The sequence below is a fragment of the Lithobates pipiens genome, unplaced genomic scaffold, assembly GCF_037356315.1.
Source record: "Lithobates pipiens isolate NorthernLeopardFrog02 unplaced genomic scaffold, aLitPip1_a1.2 Scaffold_10, whole genome shotgun sequence".
Lineage (NCBI taxonomy): Eukaryota > Metazoa > Chordata > Amphibia > Anura > Ranidae > Lithobates > Lithobates pipiens.
Genome location: NW_027507686.1, coordinates 67,890,968 through 67,910,804, shown reverse-complemented (window position 1 = coordinate 67,910,804; position 19,837 = coordinate 67,890,968). Strand labels below are relative to the sequence as shown.

The window sequence follows — 19,837 nt, the reverse complement described above, 5'->3', positions numbered from 1 at the left end:
TCATTGGTGTCAGCGGGGGGGAATAGCGCCCCGTCATTGGTGTCAGCGGGGGGGAATAGCGCCCCGTCATTGGTGTCAGCGGGGGGGAATAGCGCCCCGTCATTGGTGTCAGCGGGGGGGAATAGCGCCCCGTCATTGGTGTCAGCAGGGGGGGAATAGCGCCCCGTCATTGGTGTCAGTGGGAGGAATAGTGCGCCGTCATTGGTGTCAGTGGGAGGAATAGCGCAACGTCATTGGTGTCAGTGGGAGGAATAGCGCCCCGTAATTGGTGTCCGTGGTAGGAATATAGCGCCCCATCCATGGTGTCCATGGTAGGAATAGCGCCCCGTCATTGGTGTCCATGGTAGGGATAGCGCCCCATCCATTGTGTCCATGGTAGGAATAGCACCCCGTCATTGGTGTCTCTGGGAGGAATAGTGCCCCGTCATTGGTGTCCCAGTTTTTTCATTATTACTTTTAAATAAACGGAAAAATTGAACATTACGTTTTTTTTGTGATTTTATCCGATTAATCGAAAAAATAATCGGCCGATTAATCGATTATGGAAATAATCGTTAGTTACAGCCCTAGACCATTGGTATTTATACAGCGATCAGTGCTATAAAAATGTGTGTAAATGTCACTGGCAGGGAGGTGGTTAAACACTGGGGGAAGATCAAGGGGTTAAGTGTGTTCCCTCAGTTTGTTCTAACTGTAGGGGGGATGGGCTCACTAGAATATGACAGATCACTGCTTCTGATCACTGGGAGCAGTAGATCCCTATAATGTTGCTAGGCAGAACAGGGAAATGCCTTGTTTACATGGGAATCTCCCCATTCTGCTTCTCTGTGCCACGATCGTGGGCCACCGACGGACATCGAGTCCACAGGACCCGCAGGCACAATCCCCCAGAGGCCGATGACAGAGTGACGTACGGGTACGTCGTTTTGCACACCTGTGCCACTTTCGCAACATTTGTTGGTGTGAGTCGGTACGCAAGTGGTTAGAAATTCATTGCGTTTACACAACACAATTCTCGGGGCTTGCAACAGATTTATTTACTTGTTGGGAATAGGTACATGAATTTGTTGGTTACAGAGTCAGTCGGCACAGAGACTTAGCATTGCTGAGCTACCTGCTTGGCCAGTAGGTGGGAGTGGGTGAATTCCAAAGATAATGGACAGCTCAATAGCATCTATTCAACACAGAGGAACCCTTGAAATAACCTTCTGGTCTCAGGGAACCCCTGCTAAAAAAAAAAAAAAAAATAGTAATATATATATTTATTACTATCTACAACTCATTATACAAGTGTGATAGTCAGTGGGAAGGATGTTCCTTACACTTGTGCTCACTGGCAAGAATTACCCCCTTACACCTATTTAGATATCTAGATCATTGGCGTCAATAGAAATGTAGCCGAGGGGCAGAAATTGCTCAAGGACCTCTTAGCAAACTCTGGCAGAACCCTGGTTAAGAAACCCTTGCCTATGTTATCCACCCACCGCCGTAAATCACATGAAAGGCAGACCAGATGGGGAACTAGTCTCTTAGAATCTCCACCCACTGCCCAAGTTCAGCTCTACGTCATTGGTAGGTAAGATGCAGGCAGCCTCTGTCCTAGCAACCAACAAAGCTAATACAAAACACTTTAACAAGGTTCACACACATCTTCTCCCACCCTGGATAACTCTGGCCTGCCTGTCTTTGTACCATCTTAGTTGGTCCTAATTACCTTCAGTTTTGTTATTTACTAATAATTTTTTTTATTTGTTGTAGCCATAGTGACACAATGTGAAAGTAGCAAATAGCTAAAACCTGAATCTGTTGTACCACCATTAAAGAACCTGTCGTGAAGCTTTCACAAGACTTTTTTTTTTTTTTCCACAAGAAATGGCACAAGACTTTTTAAAGGACCAAAACTGCCAGAAAAGTGTTGCAAGCACTTTATTACGTTGCTCCCAATATGTTTTAATGTTGGCTCTCTTTTACATCTAGATGCTAATTTAGTTGTTCCAAAGAGCAATAAGCTGTCATTACCTATTGCATGCAAAGTCACTTTTTTGCAGTTAAGTCATAAAATGACATTTTCATTTTGCGTATTAAACAAATGCCAGATCTTAAAACAAGTAAGACGCTGAATTATTTGTTTTAATAAATGAGAAATGTTTTTCATAATAACTGGCAGAAGAGTAAGGGATGTAAAGGTAACTACTACATGTCCATAAAACAGTTCTATATAGAAAGGGTACAGAGTTCTATATAACTCCGGTAGGATCCCAGCAGTACCTCTGCTCTGTGCCATCCCCTCTAAGTATCTCAGCTTCTTCATCACTCATATTAAAGTCCCAGACCCCAAAATTTTCCTGTATTCTTTCAGGTACTGAGGCCTTGGGTATAACCCCAACACCTTGTCTGAGAGCCCACTGAAGCAATATCTGGGAAGGTGAGCGTCCGTGGATACTTGCCACCTTAGTCACTTCATCCTTTTTCAGTAGGTCACCACATCCTAAAGAGGAGTAGGCTTGCAAGTGGATCCCATGTTTTTTGCAAAAGTTCAAAAGGTCAAGTTGTGGTAGTCGTGGATGAAATTCCACCTGCAACACTGCCGGTGGTATGCGACATGATCCAAGCAGGTCTGTGAGGTGAGAGGTTGTATAGTTAGATACTCCCAGAGCCCTAATAGTGCCAGCCTGATACAAGTCCTCCAAAGCTTTCCAGCTCTCTTTTCTTGCTTCTTGATTCCGGGTATCATCACTTCGCCACCCCTGCTTACCTGGCCAATGAATCAGGAAAAGATCCAAGTATTCACATCCTAGTTCAGCCAGGCTCTTCAGGCAAGCTTCACGTGCTCCTTTACCCATATCTACAGGAGCCAATTTAGTTGTAATGAACACATCAGTACGACTCAAGTTATATTTAGGGAGAAGCTGGCGCAAAGCCTGGCCAAGATCACCTTCGTTGCGGTAGACAGAAGCTGTGTCAAATGATCGATAGCCAGATTTCAATGCGGCATCTACAGCTTGAATAACATTTTCAAGCCCACGTAGACGGAATGTGCCCAGTCCAAGGAGAGGCATGGTGACCCCATTATTTAGTGTCAAAGTCTGCTGTAGGTCTACAACGGGGGAAAAAAAAAAAAAAATTATTAATCTTGCATCTATCACAATTTCCTTTGAGCTTGTTGGCCTGTCCAATTCCATGCATATCTAGGAATAAAACCATCATGTCCCTCAGTCATCAATCACAGTTCAATTTACTTTAAAGCGGGAGTCCACCGGGACTCCGCGTTTTTTTTTTTTTTTTAAAGCCAGCAGCTACAAATACTGCAGCTGCTGACTTTTAAAATAGTGACACTTACCTGTCCAGCGCGCCCGCGATGTCGGCACCCGAAGCCGATCGCTAGGTCGTCTGTCGGGTCCTGCCGCCGCCATCTTGGGTATGGGAATCAGGAAATGGAGCCATTCGGCTTCATTTCCCGGTTCCCTACTGCGCATGCGCGAGCCGCACGGCGCAATCCGGACGGTCCCCGCTGCCTCTGGGAACTGTGTGTTTCCCAGCAGGCAGCGGGGCACTTGCGCAAAGGGGCGTAATCTACGCCCCTTTCCGCAGACAGCTATCCCGGAAGTGGGTGCAGTTACCTGGATTATCCAGGTAACTGCACCCCCCTCCCCCCTGAAAGGTGCCAATTGTGGCGCCGGAGGGGGGAGGGATTCCAATGAGCGGAGGTCCATTTTAGGGTGGACCTCCGCTTTAATTATTCAATACAGGAAGGCAAGTTTGTTTTAGTTATATACTCCATTAGAAAAGGGAACGCATGTATAAAAAGTGTAAATACAATATATATAATCAGAGTTCATGAGGATCATGTATGATACCTTAAATACATTAAAGCCCCATACACACCATCAGATTTTCCGCTGATTTTTTCCTTCAGATTTACTAAAACCATGTAGTGCAAGGGTCTGCCTAATTGCATACAAATTTAAACTCCTAAGGTTTGACCTCATATTGTATGGTTTTTGGTAAATCTGAAGAAAAAAATAAATAAAAAATCAGCAGAAAATCTGATAGTATGTATGGGGCTTAAGGGTGCGTTTGCACAGGCGTTTGTCCAGTGGCAGGAATCTACCAATTCCCATTTCTGGGTTTGACAGTTGCGAATAGTTGGTTGTTTGCAAAGTGCATCCAGCCACCTTCAGTGCAAATAATCGAAAGGCTGTGTGAACAGCCATGAATTGCTGCAGCCTCTGACAGCCTATCATTAGAGTGGCGGCCGCAGCTAGCCGTTCACAGCTAAGCATTGTGATCCTTTATACACATGGTTCCTTTTTATGGAGCATAAAATTTGTGAAACTATACTGCTTAGGGTACAATTGCATGGACATTTTGCCAAGGTGCGAATCCCAGCATTAGGAAACATGATGGCTTGGCGTCATGCGCAGAAGCAGAACTCCAGCCAAAAATAAGAAGATAAAACAATCTGCCAATTTGAAGAAAATATCAATAGCTTTTTTGCTGCAATATTCAATTTCAAAGATTTTTCCAGTCACTAGATGTCCTTAGTCTGATGGTCAACATCAATTAATCCATTTCCTTTGAGCCCAGGTCCATCTGGGAGCACCCAGATTTTTACTGGACAATGAAAAGGAAAGCAGCACAGTGAAGGGCTCATACTGTCACTTTGCTTTCTTCTCCTATAAGCATGCTGCTTGTCAGCAAATGAACCCAGGGCTGCAATAGACTGACACCAGGCTGAACTGCTTGCACTAAAAACATTTTTTTTTATAACAGCTTGCCTGTAAAATCCTTTTCTTGGAGTACATCATGGGACACAGAGCGTAAGTAATAACTTAATGGGTTATGGGCCACCTTCAGGTGATTGGACACTGGTATACCCAAGACGTTCACTCCCCTATATAACCTCTCCTCCTTCCAGGAGTACCTCAGTTTTTGTAGCAAAGCAATATACTTAAACCCCATAAAAGAGGGGTGGAACCACAATTTACCCCAAGAAAAGGATTTTACAGGTAAGCTGTTATAAAAATCCTATTTTCTTTATCGTATATCATGGGACACAGGGCCTAAGTAATAACTTAATGGGATGTCTCACAGCAATGCTATTTGAGGGGAGGGAGAGACAACCCATAGGGCACCCCCAGACCTGAGGGCTTATACTGCTGCCTGCAGCACACTGCTCCTGAAGTCAATATCCTCATACCTTCTTACATCCACCTGATAACATTTTGTGAATGTACGTACTGAAGACCAAGTTGCGGCCTTACAGATCTGAGCCATGGAGGCCTGGTGACGCACTGCCCAAGAAGCACTAACCGACCTGGTAGAGTGTGCCTTAACTTGAAAAGGAGGAATCTTACCCCTTAAATCATAAGTTTGAATTATAACTTGCCGAATCCACTTAGCAACAATGGATTTTGGCACTGCCTGTCCTTTCTTAGGACCCTCTGGCAGAATAAATAAGACATCAGTCTTTCTAATCTGAGCAGTTGTCTTTAAATAGATTTTCATTGCTCTCGCCACATCAAGACAATGTAGTGACTTCTCTTCCATGGAACATGGTTTTGGAAAAAACGATGGCAGGACAATATCTTGGTTCAGGTGAAAACCTGAAACCACTTTTGGTAAGTCTGGACGAGGGCGTAACACCACTCTCTCCTCATGAATAATCAAATATGGCTCTTTACATGAAAGTGTAGTCAATTCCGAAACCCTCCTTGCTGAGGATATAGCAACCAAGAACACCAGCTTCCTTGTCAGAAGGGCTAAGGGGATATGCTGTATCGGTTCAAATGGCTGTTTTTGTAACGCAGACAAAACTAAATTAAAGTCCCAAGGGCTCAAAGGTGATTTAACTGGCGGATTAATCCACATCACCCCTTGCATGAAACTCAGGGCTAAAGAATGTGTAGCAACCACTGTTTGAAATAAGATCGATAAGGCTGAGACTTGGCCCTTAATACTACTCAAGGCCAATTTCATCTCTACGCCTAATTGTAGAAAGGCAAGAATTCTGCCTATGATATATATCCGAGGGTGTCAATCCTTGGATTTACACCAGGAAACGAAAGCCTTCCAGACTCTATAATATATAGCTGTGGACGCTAGAGATAACTGACCCGGAAAGCCCACGTTTCTTCAGAATGTGGGTTTCAATAGCCAGGCCATTAAATTTAGTGCTCTTAAAGTAGAATTGAATATCGCCCCCTGTGAGTGCAGGTCTGGCCTTAGTGGAAGGGACCATGGATCCTCCACTGCCATCTTTACGATTTCAGCATACCATGACCTTCTGGGCTATGCTGGTGCTACCAGAATTGCTGGCTTTCTTTTCAGTTTAATTCTGCAAAGAAGTCGAGGCAGCAACTGAATTTGGGGGGAATGCATAGATCATTGAGAACCGATCCCACGGGGTCACCAGCGCATCTGTTCCGCAAGCGAGTGGGTCCCTTGTCCTGGACAAAAAGTTTACCAACTTCATGTTGAATCTGGATGCTAGAAGATCTATGTCTAGAGTCCCTCATCGTTGGCAAATAGCCCAAAAAATGTCGGGGTGAAGAGACTATTCCCCTGGGAATAACTGCTGACAATTTAAGTAGACCACCTGCCAATTCTCTCCTCCCAGAATGAAGACATAGGCATGGAACATTCCTTTCTGCCCAAGTTAGAATATGGTTCACCTCTCTCTGCGCTGAGAGACTCTTGGTGACCCCTTGGCGATTGATATAGGCTAGGCATGTCCAAAGTTCGGCCCGCTGGCCAATCACAGCCCGGTTTTGAACGGCCCACCTGGTTATCCCTCTCTCAACCAGTGTGCTGCGGGATCAGGGCTGTCAGATGAGCCCAATCCCCGGCACTGAGAAGCTAAGTCAGCTGCGAAGGTAAAGTGCAGAGGAGTATGCTGTGCTCTCTGCTTCCCTCTACAGTGCAGTACCCGGCTGAACGAGGAAGCTGGAAAGGTACTGTACTATGCTAAAAGCTAGAGTAGTGTTAAAAATGGCTTTATTCATGTGTGTGTATGCATATGTATGTATGTCTGTATATGTTTGCATGTATGTATTCATGTGTCTGTAAGTGTGTGCGTGTATGTATATGCATGTGTGTGCATGTCTATATGTATGCCTGTATGTATGTGTGTCTATATGTATGTGTGTGCGCATGTGTCTGTATGTGTGTGCATGAGTCTGTATGTGTGTGTGTATGCATGTGTATGTATGTCTGTATGTATGTCTGTATGCATGTGTATGTATATGCATGTGTGTGCATGTGTCTGTATGTGTGTATGGGCGTGCATCTGTCTGTCTGTATGCCTGTATGTGTGTGCATGAGTCTGTATGTGTTTGTGTGTGTGTGTGTGTGTGTGTGTGTGTGTGTGTGTGTATGTGCATGTGTGCATGTGTGTGCACGTGTGTCTGTATGTATATGTAACTGCTTTTGCAGGGCTTGTGTGTGATATTAGCCAGGACTGCTGCTCCTCTGAAAAGCAATCCATACACAGATCGCTTTTCAGAGGCATTTGAAAGGTGGTAAAGAGGCATTATGTTGCCTCCTCACCACCTGTTTTAAGCCCGTAAATACAGCATCACTATATCACAACTGTGCAATCCACGCAGTTGCGGGGTAGTTGCAGTGCAGGCCCATTCCCCTGGGTATACCTCCAGCTAGGGATGAGCTTCGAGTTCGAGTCGAACTCATGTTCGACTCGAACACTGCCTGTTCGCCTGTTCAGCGAACAGTGAACAATTTGGGCTGTTCGCAGCAAATTCGAAAAGCCGGAACACCCTATACAAGTCTATGGGAGAAATCTAAAGTGCTAATTTTAAAGGGTAATATGTAGGTTACTGTCCTAAAAAGTGTTTGGGGACCCGGGTCCTGCCCCAGGGGACATGGATCAATGCAACAAAAAAAAGTTTTAAAAACCTACGTTTTTTCAGGAGCAGTGATTTTAATAATGATTAAAGTGAAACAATAAAAGTGTAATATTCCTTTAAATTTCGTAGCTGGGGGGTATCTATAGTATGCCTGTGAAGGGGCGCATGTTTCTGGTGCTTAGAACTGTCCCTGCACAAAGTGTCATTTGTGCAGGAAAAAAAGTATTTTAAAATCACTTGCGGCTAAATTGTCGGCTCCCCGTAATACCGAGAACACTCAATGAGTGTTCTCTGTATTAGCCGACAATTCATTCATTGATTGATTGATTAAAAAAAAAAAAAAGCGTGGGGGTTCCCCTAAATTCAATTACCAGGCCCTTCAGGTCTGACGTGGATATTAAGGGGAACCCCGCATCAAATTTAAAAAAAAATAGACGTGGGGGTCCCCCTAAAAATCCATACCAGACCCTTTATCCGAGCACGCAACCTGGCAGGCCGCAGGAAAAGAGGGGGAGGGACGAGAGAGCGGCCCCCCTCCCTCCTGAACTGTACCAGGCCACATACCCTCAACAGGTTCTGGTGCGAACCGAACAGGGGGGTGTTCGGCTCATCCCTACCTCCAGCTGCAGCCACAACATGTGTACACCCCCAGCTGCTCCCTCTGCAGCTAAAGGGGAGAAGTTGGGGGTGGTAAAAATCAGCTTAACCATGTGGTTTTACTGCCCCTCCAACCTGACATGTGAACAAGCCCTTGGTTCACATCTGTGTGGCTGCGTCTAGGGCAGCCCATTCATTTCAATGGACTTCCCTACTTACAACACAAACTTCACCCATCACAGCAGGCTGCGTTGGTAAACCTTCAAATGCCGGGTCCCTTAATAGGGGTTGCACTCCTTTGGACCTGTATAGCACCTCTCAGGAGCAACTTTAGGTAATGTAGCAAGACCCAAAAGAGCCCTGGTTCCTAAGGTCCAGCCCTCAAAGAGAAGCGTTACAGGGAAAACCTCACTATTCTATGCAAGGCCCGGGTACCATCCCTGTGGCCTCAGTGGCTTGGATGGATCCAGCTGTGGAGGTTATTTAAATCCAGCATGGAACCCTCCTGGAGCTCCTCAGAGCACATCTTCACTCGTGACCAACACCTTAGACACTGGCGAAAAAACGGAGATACTCCTGGGAGGAGGAGAGGTTATATAGGGAAGTTAACTTCCTGTATTGGGTATATCAGTGTCCAATCACCTGAAGGTGGCCCATAACCCATTAAGTTATTAAGTTATTACTTAGGCTCTGTGTCCCATGATGTACGATAAAGAAAATACATTTAATGATGTATTATACCATGATTACAGTACTACTATATTCATGTTTAATCTGCCCAGAGTTCAGTTTTAGAGGTAATGTTGGGCTGTATGAACATATCACATTCTTATCTTATAATTTGATCTGATGCCTCTTTGCAAAGGTAATGTGTGGCCTACTTGTGAACCAAGGGACACTGCATTACTCCCTAAGGCTTTTAGTTTTAATAAACATAGCGCACTGTACAGATATACAGTACATGAACCAAAGTGGTTTAGTTATATGTATGATGAACACATGCCATGAGAAATGGTAATAAAAGTGCAGTTGTCAGGAGTAACATATAATCTTATATTGCTGGCCTACTCCCAGAAATGATAGTTGCCTGACTGTGTGTGGTTGAAACTGATATTAAACCTCAAGGGTGTACATTGATATCTACCACTGACGGAGAATGTCTGTGTACTGGGTCTAGTCCACTTACCGGTCATGTCTAGAGCAATGAGAACACTGAGAGGTTTACTGTTATTATATGCCTGCCAAGCCATCTTGCTCAAATGGAATTCCCCGACGGCATCTACAGTGGTGTGAAAAAGTGTTTGCCCTCTTCCTCATTTCCTGTTCCTTTGCATGTTTGTCACACTTAAGTGTTTCGGAACATCAAACCAATTTAAACAATAGTCAAGGACAACACAAGTAAACACAAAATGCAATTTGTAAATGAAGGTGTTTATTATTAAAGGTGAAAAAAAATCCAAACCATCATGGCCCTGTGTGAAAAAGTGATTGCCCCCCTTGTTAAAACATACTATAACTGTGGTTGTCCACACCTGAGTTCAATTTCTCTAGCCACACCCAGGCCTGATTATTGCCACACCTGTTCACAATCAAGGCATCACTTAAATAGGAGCTGCTTGACACAGTAAGGTCCACCAGAAGATCCTTAAAAGCTACACATCATGCCGAGACCCAAAGAAATTCAGGAACAATTGAGAAAGAAAGTAATTGAGATCTATCAGTCTGGAAAGGGTTATAAAGCCATTTCCAAAGCTTTGGGAATCCAGCGAACCACAGTGAGAGCCATTATCCACAAATGGCGAAGACATGGAACAGTGGTGAACCTTCCCAGGAGTGGCCGGCCGCCCAAAATTACCCCAAGAGCGCAGCGACGACTCATCCAAGAGGTCACAAAAGACCCCACAACAACGTCCAAGGAACTGCAGGCCTCACTTGCCTCAGTTAAGGTCAGCGTTCATGCCTCCACCATCAGGGAAAAGACTGGGCAAAAATGGCCTGCATGGCAGAGTTTCAAGGAGAAAACCACTGCTGAGCAAAAAGAACATCAAAGCTCGTCTCAATTTCTCCACAACACATCTTGATGATCCCCAAGACTTTTGGGACAACATTCTGTGGACCGATGAGACAAAAGTGGAACACTTTGGAAGGTGTGTGTCCAAGTATATCTGGCGTAGAAGGAACACTGCATTTCATAAAAAGAACATTATACCAACAGTAAAATATGGTGGTGGTAGTGTGATGGTCTGGGGCTGTTTTGCTGCTTCAGGACCTGGAAGACTTGCCGTGATAAAAGGAACTATGAATTCTGCTGTCTACCAAGAGATCCTGAAGGAGAATGTCCGACCATCTGTTCGTGTACTCAAGCTGAAACGAACTTGGGTTCTGCAGCAGGACAATGATCCTAAACACACCAGCAAGTCCACCACCGAATGGCTGAAGAAAAACAAAATGAAGACTTTGGAGTGGCCTAGCCAAAGTCCTGACCTGAATCCTATTGAGATGTTGTGGTATGACCTTAAAAAGGCCGTTCATGCTCGAAAACCCTCTAATGTAACTGAATTAGGACAATTCTGCAAAGATGAGTGGGCCAAAATTCCTCCAGGACGCTGTAAAAGCCTCATTGCACGTTATCGCAAACGCTTGGTTGCAGTTGTTGCTGCTAAGGGTGGCCCAACCAGTTATTAGGTTTAGGGGGCAATCACTTTTTCACACAGGGCCATGATGGTTTGGATTTTTTTTCACCTTTAATAATAAACACCTTCATTTACAAATTGCATTTTGTGTTTACTTGTGTTGTCCTTGACTATTGTTTAAATTGGTTTGATGTTCCGAAACACTTAAGTGTGACAAACATGCAAAGGAACAGGAAATGAGGAAGGGGGCAAACACTTTTTCACACCACTGTATGCTTGACTTCTAGAAAACTCTAGTCAATTCAGCAATATTGCTGTATAAATACATTTATAATTCTCCAAAATCTGGGATATCTGGGTTGACTCCTCTGTAACGACACCTTCTGCTGATACTTCAACATTATTTTGTCCTTATACTAACTCTTAGCCCTTGTACACATGGTCGGACATTCAGACGGAAAATGTCCGATTGGACTGTGTTGACGGATAATCCGACCATGTGTGGGCTCCATCGGACTGTTTCCGTCGGAATATCCGACCAACAAAGTTTTAGAGCTGGGCTTTAACATTTTCAGACAACGTGATCCGATCAGACTTTGTCCGATCGTTTGTAGAGAATTCCGATCGGACAAAGTGCTATGCATGCTCAGATCAAATTCCTAGACCAAAGCTATTGCCTACTAGCCTGAACGTAGTCCTGTCATAACGAAAAAACACCAACACGTTCAGAACAATTGGATTTTCCGACAACTTTGTCCGACCGTGTGTACAAGGGCTTATTCTTTTGACCCTTTGAGAATCACCTGAATAGTGGAGGAAGTCTGGTCAATGTCATCCTCAGTAATGTATATGCCATTTAGCTGCATCTTATATGGTTACCTTGGTTGTCAAATTTATAGTTGTGCTCAGCACTGTTTTTGTTTTTTTAGGGCACTTTCACCATGGGGCGGAGGGCGTCGGCAATAAAGCGCTGCTACTTTTAGCATTGCTTTATAATCATTTTAGCAGCGCTTTTCGGCTGCTAGCGGGAATTTTTTTTAACGCAGCCGAAAAAGGGTTAATAGTGTCGCTGCCGAACCGATTTACAGGCACTTCTGCAGCACTGGTTATTGATTTCAATGGCAGGGGAGATTTAGGATTGCTAAATAGGGCGCTCCCACACTGCTCCAAAGATGCTGCTTGCAGGACTTTTTTTTTGTATAAGCCTGTGTATGTCTAATAGGCTTTGCTTTGTACCTTATATTATAAACAGAATCTTAAAAAAAATAAAAGTGATATTGAACCATAGGTTTTTAAACACATTCAGCAGCTCAGAGTCAATAAGCTGTGCAAAGTGCTTAACCACTTGCCTACTGGGCACTTTTACCCCCTTCCTGCCTAGGCCAATTTTCAGCGCTGTCACACTTTGAATGACAATTTGGCAGTCATGCTACAAATACATTTCTATTGGTGGTATTTTATCATCACTTGTTTTTTTATTTTTTGCTAAACAAATTGAAAAAAAAAAAAATGTAAAATTTAGAAAAAAAAAAAAAAAAAAGTTCTTCATAGTTTGTTATAAAATGTTGCAAATGGGTAATTTTTCTCCTTAAGACCGCTTTCACACTGAAGACCGTCCCGCGCTAGTGGTAAAGCACCACTTGTTTTAGCGGCGCTTTACTGGCATAGCGCGGATGGGAGCAGGGCATTTTTAAAAAGTGCCCGAAAAGCACTACTGCCAAAGCACTTTCCATGTGCTTTTGTAGCACTGCCTTATTAATTTTATAGGCGGGGCGTACACACCGCCACAAAGATGCTGCTTGCAGGACTTTTGTTTTTTGCATCCTGCAAGTGCACAGCCCCAGTGTAAAAGCACTTGAACTTTCACACTGGTGAAGCTTGAGAGGCGCTATTTTTAGCGCTAAAATGCTTGAAAAGCGCCTTCAGTGTGAAAGGGGCCTTACTGATGAGCGCCGATTGTCAGCACTGGGACTGCACTGACAAATAGTGCCCTTGTAACGACATTCAGCGACCCACCACAGTTTGCTACGGAAGTGACGTTCCGTCGCCGCCATCTTGCTACACCCCACACGCCTCCATAGTAAGGATACACTAAGAAGGGGGAAAGCGGCCATGTTGTTACATCCACTGGAGTTTTGCATTTTAGGCGTATTTATAACAGCAAAGTGAGTTTCTATAGTGAAATACAGGACTTAGAACTCCATCTGACTGCTTAGATGTTGAATTTTAAAAGCAGCAAACTTCTGTCAGATTAGCAAACCTGTGAGATGAGCAGAGATGCCGCTGCTTTTAAAATTCAACATCTAACTAGTCACACAGAGTTCTAAGTCCTGTATTTCACTATATAAACTCACTTTACGGTCATAAATATGTGTAAAATGCAAAACTCCGGTGGGTGTAACCAGACGTCCGCTTTCTCTCTTTAGTGTATCCTTAATGTGGACGAGTGTGGGGTGCAGCAAGATGGCGGCGGCGATGGAATGTCACTTCCGTAGCAAAATGCGATGGGTCACTGAATATGTCATTACACCCCGATTATCAGTGTAGATGTCCCTTTCACACAAGCCAGTTATCAGCTCTCTGCTGTCAGAGTGAGGAAAGGAATGCCGATAACCGGCTTGTGTTTACATCATGATCAGCTGTCATTTGACACAGCTGATCATGTAGTAAAGATCTGCTGTGATTGGCCCTTTACACCGATCTGAGATCAGCTGTGTCCTAAGGATGCCGTCCCGGCAACGTAAACCTGCGCTGTAGCCATCTTTCGGCTATAGCGCATGAAGAAGGAGGTGAGGTTAAAAAACTGTTTAATCTCACTTGAGGCCTCACACACAATTATTTAACCCTTGTACATAGGATTCTGGCAGTTTCTAGCAGGTGGACTGTCCAGCCCCATGGTACCATCCTGTAAAAGTCTATGAGAGGCTGAAAGTTGCTGCAGCTGGACCGTGCACAGAGTTTTAGTAACATTAAAGGAGAAGTATAGCCAAAGCTCATTTGGCTGTACTTCTATGAATCACAGGAGTACAATTCATTTTGCACTCCTGTGACCAGTTTTCAGCAGAGAGCGGGCTAAAGTCACCCTGCTCAGGCTCTCAAAATAAAACAAACTATATTTTCTCCCCTCCAGTAATGCAATGTTCGGGAGCTCCCTCTGGTGTGGACACCTTTGCCTGATCTACTGAGGGTTGGTTTACCTTTTGCACTTACAGTAGCTGTTGGCTTCATTGTAGAAGTGATTTGTGCTGATAATTAGCACATTGTTTATCAGCACAGCCGTCAGATGTGCAACCAACAGTGCCCATCAGCTGCCAGTCAGTGCCCCTTTAGAAACCCCTGTCAGTGCTCACCACAGTGCCAATTAGTGCCCATCACAGTGTCAATCAGGAAAACCTGTCAGTACCTCATCATCAGTGCTGCCCATCATTGCCATCTATTAGTGTCCATCAGTGCCACCTGTCTTTGCCCATTAGTGCCGGCCTGTTCCAAGGCTCAGGTAATTAAAACGGGGGGCCGGTCACTGCCAGGTGTTTTTAATAGGATGCATTAAAGGGGTTGTAAAGCTTTTTTTATTTTCTAAATAGGTTCCTTTAAGCTAGTGCATTGTTGGTTCACTTACCTTTTCCTTCAATTTCCCTTCTAAATGTTTTTTTCTTTGTCTGAATTTCGCACTTCCTGTTTCTCCTCAGTAAACTTCACACCATCATCCGAGCGGTGTTTAGTCAGCCAGAACAGCTTACTGAGGAGGAACAGGAAGTGAGAAATTCAGACAAAGAAAAAAAAAACATTTAGAAGGGAAATCGAAGGAAAAGGTAAGTGAACCAACAATGCACTAGCTTAACCCCTTCCCGCCAAGGGAACGCAGATGTGCGTACTCGGCTTCCGGGGATATACCGGGATGATGCCCGCACCTGCAGGCATCATCCCGGTACTGTTTTTCCCAGCGGGTGTTATGGTTATCCAGCCATAACAACCGATGCGGCTAAAAGCCGCTCGGCTGTTATGCCGGAGGAGCGGGAGGGTACGTCCCCCCTCCCACCACTGTTACCGGTGCTCCCGATCAAGCTTCGTTCCAGTATCCTCATAGTAAAAACGGAAGCGACGTCATGACGTCACTTCCCATTTACTTGGCTGCCAATGGTGCCAGTTTAAAAAATATATACGGTATTCAGAATCGCCGTTTTCGGCGATCTGAATACATTGAAGTGTAAAGGAGGGATGAGGGATCCCTCCATAAAGAGTACCTGTCACCACCTATTACTGTCACAAGGGATGTTTACATTCCTTGTGACAGCAATAAAAGTGATCAATTTTATTTATTTTATTTTTTTTTTAAACAATTTAGTCATTTTAAAATAAAAAAAACATTTTTTTAAAGCGCCCGCCGTCCCCGTGAGCTCGCGAAGCAAAGAAAACGCATACGGAAATTGCGCCTGCATATGTAAACAGTGTTCAAATCACACATGTGAGGTATCGCCGCGATCGTCAGAGCGAGAGCAATCATTCTAGCACTAGACCTCCTCTGTAACGCTAACCTGGTAACCGTAAAAAAAGAATAATAATTAAAGCGTCACCTATTGAGATTTTTAGGTACCGTACTTTGTCGTCAATCCACGAGTGTGTGCAATTATAAAGTGTGACATGTTTGGTATCTATTTACTCAGCGTAACATTATCTTTCACATTATGCAAAAATTGGGCTAATTTTACTGTTTCGTTTTTTTTCAATTCATGAAAGTGTCCCTTTTCCCAAAAAGTTGCGTTTAAAACATCGCTGCACAAATACCGTGTGACATAAAATATTGCAACAATCGCTGTTTTATTCTCTAAAGTCTCTGCTAAAAAAATATATATAATGTTTGGGGGTTCCAAGTAATTTTCTAGCAAAAAATATGGATTTTAACTTGTAAACACCAAATGCCAAAAATAGGCTTAGTCATGAAAGGGTTAAAGGAACATATTTAGAAACCTTTACAACCCCTTTAAGGTGAAGAAAACCATGAGGGTTTACAACCCCTCTAGGCCTCTTTCACACTACCGATCCGTTCAGGTCCGCCTGTCAGTTTTTCAGGCGGACCTGAACGGATGCTCCATAGAGGTCTATGGAGCGTCGGATGTCAGCGGACATGTCACCGCTGACATCCGACGCTCCGATCCAAAAAAGTGTGACGGAGGACAAACCTACTTTTCCATCCGTCATCGGTTTGGATGACGACAGACACTGTGGTCCCTCGTCATCCGATCTCCCATAGGGGAGAGTGCCACTCTGACAGGTCTGTCCCTGCGCAGTGTGCAGAGACAGACCTGTCATCTTCCTGCTCAACGGGGATCGACGGGGCGATGCCCGCCGAGCAAGCGGATATCCACGGGGCGGATCATTACCGCCCCGTGTGAAAGGACCCTTAAAGCGGAGTCGGCTTAAAAAAATTATTAAAAGTCAGCAGCTACAAATACTGTCTACAAATACTTACCTGTCCCAGGGTCCAGCAACGTGGGGGAACGAAGCCCCGCTCATCTTCCCCTCCTCTCTGCGGCGCCCGACACGCTCTGCGCATGTGCAAACCACGCGACACAGTGTTACAGGCCGGGCAATCATCTGGGACCTGTGTCGTGTCCCAGATGATTGCCAAGAGGGAGGGGTGAGAGGTGATCCTTCAGGTGCCGTGGTGCGCCAGGAGGAAGTGGGAGCTGGATGCCTCTAAGAAGAGGGTATCTGCTCCTCCCCACCCCCAAAAAATGACATGCCAAACGTGGAATGTCAGGGGCTCACCTTCCCTGAAGTTCAATTTTTGGGGGTGGAACTCCCCTTTAACCACTTGGGATCCGCGCTATTGCCAAATGACGGCATTAGCGCGGACCTACATTTCCGGGACTACGTCTATTGACGTCGTCCCGTGTACGAGCGGCCTGCGCGCCCTGTGATCGGCGAGTCCATGAGACTCGCCTGATCACCGATCCGTGCAAGGGGTCGATCCCGACCCCTTATCACGTGATCAGCTGTCAGCCAATGACAGCTGATCATGTGATAGAACGGAGCCGGTAATCGGCTATTATTCCTCCTCGCGCTGACAGCGCGAGGAGAAAAAAAAAAAGCCGATCACCGGCGGCCGTGATCGGGACATCAGTCCCGATCACGGCCAGCAATACAAGGGACCACCTGCCAGTGCCCACCTGCCTCCCGCAGTGCCATCCTGAATAAAAGTAAGTGCCCCCCGTCAGTGCCCATAGTGCCCACAGTGCCACCCCACAGTGCCACCCACAGTGCCCACAATCTGCCTCAAAGGTGCTGCACCCCAGTGCCGCCCATCAGTGCCCAGCAGTGCCGCCCATCAGTGCCCAGCAGTGCCACCTATCAGAGCCACCTATCAGTGCCACCTATCAGTGCCCATCAGTCCCATCTATCTGTGGTACCTATCAGTGCCCATCCGTGCCACCCATCCGTGCCACTTATCCGTGCCACCCATCCGTGCCATCTTATCTGTGCCCATCTTTGCCCATCAGTGCCGCCTTATCTGTGCCCATCGGTGCCGCCTTATCTGTGCCTATTAGTGCCACCTTAACTATGCCTATCAGTGCCCACCAGTGCAGCCTATCAGTGCCCACCAATGCAGCCTATCAGTGCCCACCAATGCAGCCCATCAGTGCCCACCAATGCAGCCTATCAGTGCCGCCTAATCAGCGCACTTCAATGAAGGAGAAAAATGACCCGTTTGCAAAATTTTATAACAAACTATTAAAACATGATTTTTTTTTTTTTTTGCATCTTTTTTTGTTTGTTTAGCAAAAAATAAAACTCCGAGCTGTAACTAAATACCACCAAAAGAAAGCTCTATTTGTGGGAAAAAAATGATAAAAATTTAATTTGGGTACAGTGTTGTATGCCCGCGCAATTGTCATTCAAAGTGCATCAGCGCTGAAAGCTGAAAATTGGTCTGGGACTGAGGGGGGTTTAAGTGCCCAGTAAGCAAGTGGTTAAGTAATAAAATTTGCATGCACGTGCGCAAAACATTTTTAAAAAATTTGCTCCGGCACTCAAAGGGTTAAAGGAAACAATGCTTTATGGATGGCCACAGAAAAGCAGATGTCTCCCCAAGAACGATGTGATGGGTACATGGTTTGATCGCATAGTGTCAGGACACTTGTGTAACTCCCTGTCCTGGAAAGGTGAGTGCCCAGTCACTACCTGCTCAGTGAGAACAGAGGAGTATTTCAATGTGAAGTGTTATGACCATCTTAGGTGCAAACCTACACACCCTGCCCATCCTCCTCATTCACTACTCACTTTACAAGTGTCTATTTATCATAAACACTAAACCAGGAAGTAGAAGAAGGACCACACGACCTCATGTATCCCCTTCTGAGTCCCACATTGGGGGTGTGACCGCTCCCATACACACCGGGACCTCCCCGTGTACAGCCCCCCTCTGCTCCCTCACCTACCTCCGTGCCGCTCCATGTCACTACACCAAAACATGAGGCGATCACGTGTCGAAAGGGGAGGAGCCGACAAGGGCGTCCCTCATTATGGGTGACCAATAGAAATGCCGCTGGGGACATCACCTCAGACCATTCTCCGGCTCATAGCGAGAAAGGAAGGAAGGTCGAATATCACCGGCGGAGAGAAGGAGCCGATGTTTTCTATGTGATTGTCCTCTCCTCAGAGGAAAGACAGAACTATGGAGGACTCTGCAGACTACTAGTCTTGTCACACAAGTCGTTTTACTATCTTCACTTTATTTGTTGGGCTTGGTATAGATAAATGTCCTTTTTTTTTTTATGGCGTGTTCACACCTCATGTAGCAGAAACTCACCGTTTTCATGTGATTGCAAGTGGCGCTGCCTTCTTACGTTTTTCTTGCGTTTTTTAAGCGGCACCATTCGTGGTAACCCGTGTTTTGCTGCAGTTTTCATGGCTAAGTCACACTGCGAATGTGTGTCACGCGTTTAACCACGATTTGCAATCGCCAAGTGCGAACTTGGACCACTTTTTGACATTTGTTGTTTACACGTTAAAAACTTTTATTTTTATGCTAGAAAATTACTTAGAACCCCCAAACATTATATATATATATATATATATATATATATATATATATATATATATATATAAAAATTATATAACACCATGGAGAATAAAATGGTGGTCGTTGCAATTACTTTCTGTCACACCGTATTTGCGTAGCAGTCTTACAAGCGCAATTTGTTTCGGAAAAAATACTTTTTTTAATTTATTGATAAGACCATAAGGTAGTAAAGTTAGCCCATTTTTTTTTTTTTTTTTTTTTTTTAGATTGTGAAAGATAACGTTATGCTGAGCAAATTGACACCCAACATGTCACTTCAAAATTGCACTTTACCTTTAAAAATCTCCATAGGCGGCATTTAAAAAAATAATATAGGTTGCATGTTTTGCGTTACAGATCGTGGTGATACCTCACATGTGTGGTTTGAACACAGTTTTCTTATGCGGGCACTACTCACGTATGGGTTCGCTTCTGCACACGAGCTTGGCAGGACGGGGCGCGTTTAAGAAAAAAATCTTATTTATTTTACCTTTTTATTTTTTATTTTTACACTGTTCTTTAAAAAAAAAAAATGTCACTTTTATTGCTATTACAAGGAATGAATGAAAAACATCCCTTGTAATAGAAAAAAGCATGATAGGACCCCTTAAATATGAGATCTGGGGTCAAAAAGACCTCACATCTCATATTTACACTAAAATGCAATAAAAAAATACCAG

At 44.6% G+C, this 19,837-nt stretch overlaps 1 protein-coding gene across 1 annotated transcript; it reads right to left on the bottom strand.

Annotated features, from left to right (window-relative positions):
* Window positions 1-1,910: 1,910 nt before the first annotated feature.
* LOC143931952 (glyoxal reductase-like) lies at window positions 1,911-18,689 on the bottom strand. The gene is made up of 2 exons (XM_077455795.1): window positions 18,535-18,689; window positions 1,911-3,097 (listed from the first exon to the last, which is right to left on the bottom strand). Exons 1-2 carry the CDS (start codon window positions 18,566-18,568, stop codon window positions 2,238-2,240), a joined length of 894 nt encoding a protein of 297 aa, XP_077311921.1. The 5' UTR covers window positions 18,569-18,689; the 3' UTR covers window positions 1,911-2,237.
* Window positions 18,690-19,837: the final 1,148 nt, after the last annotated feature.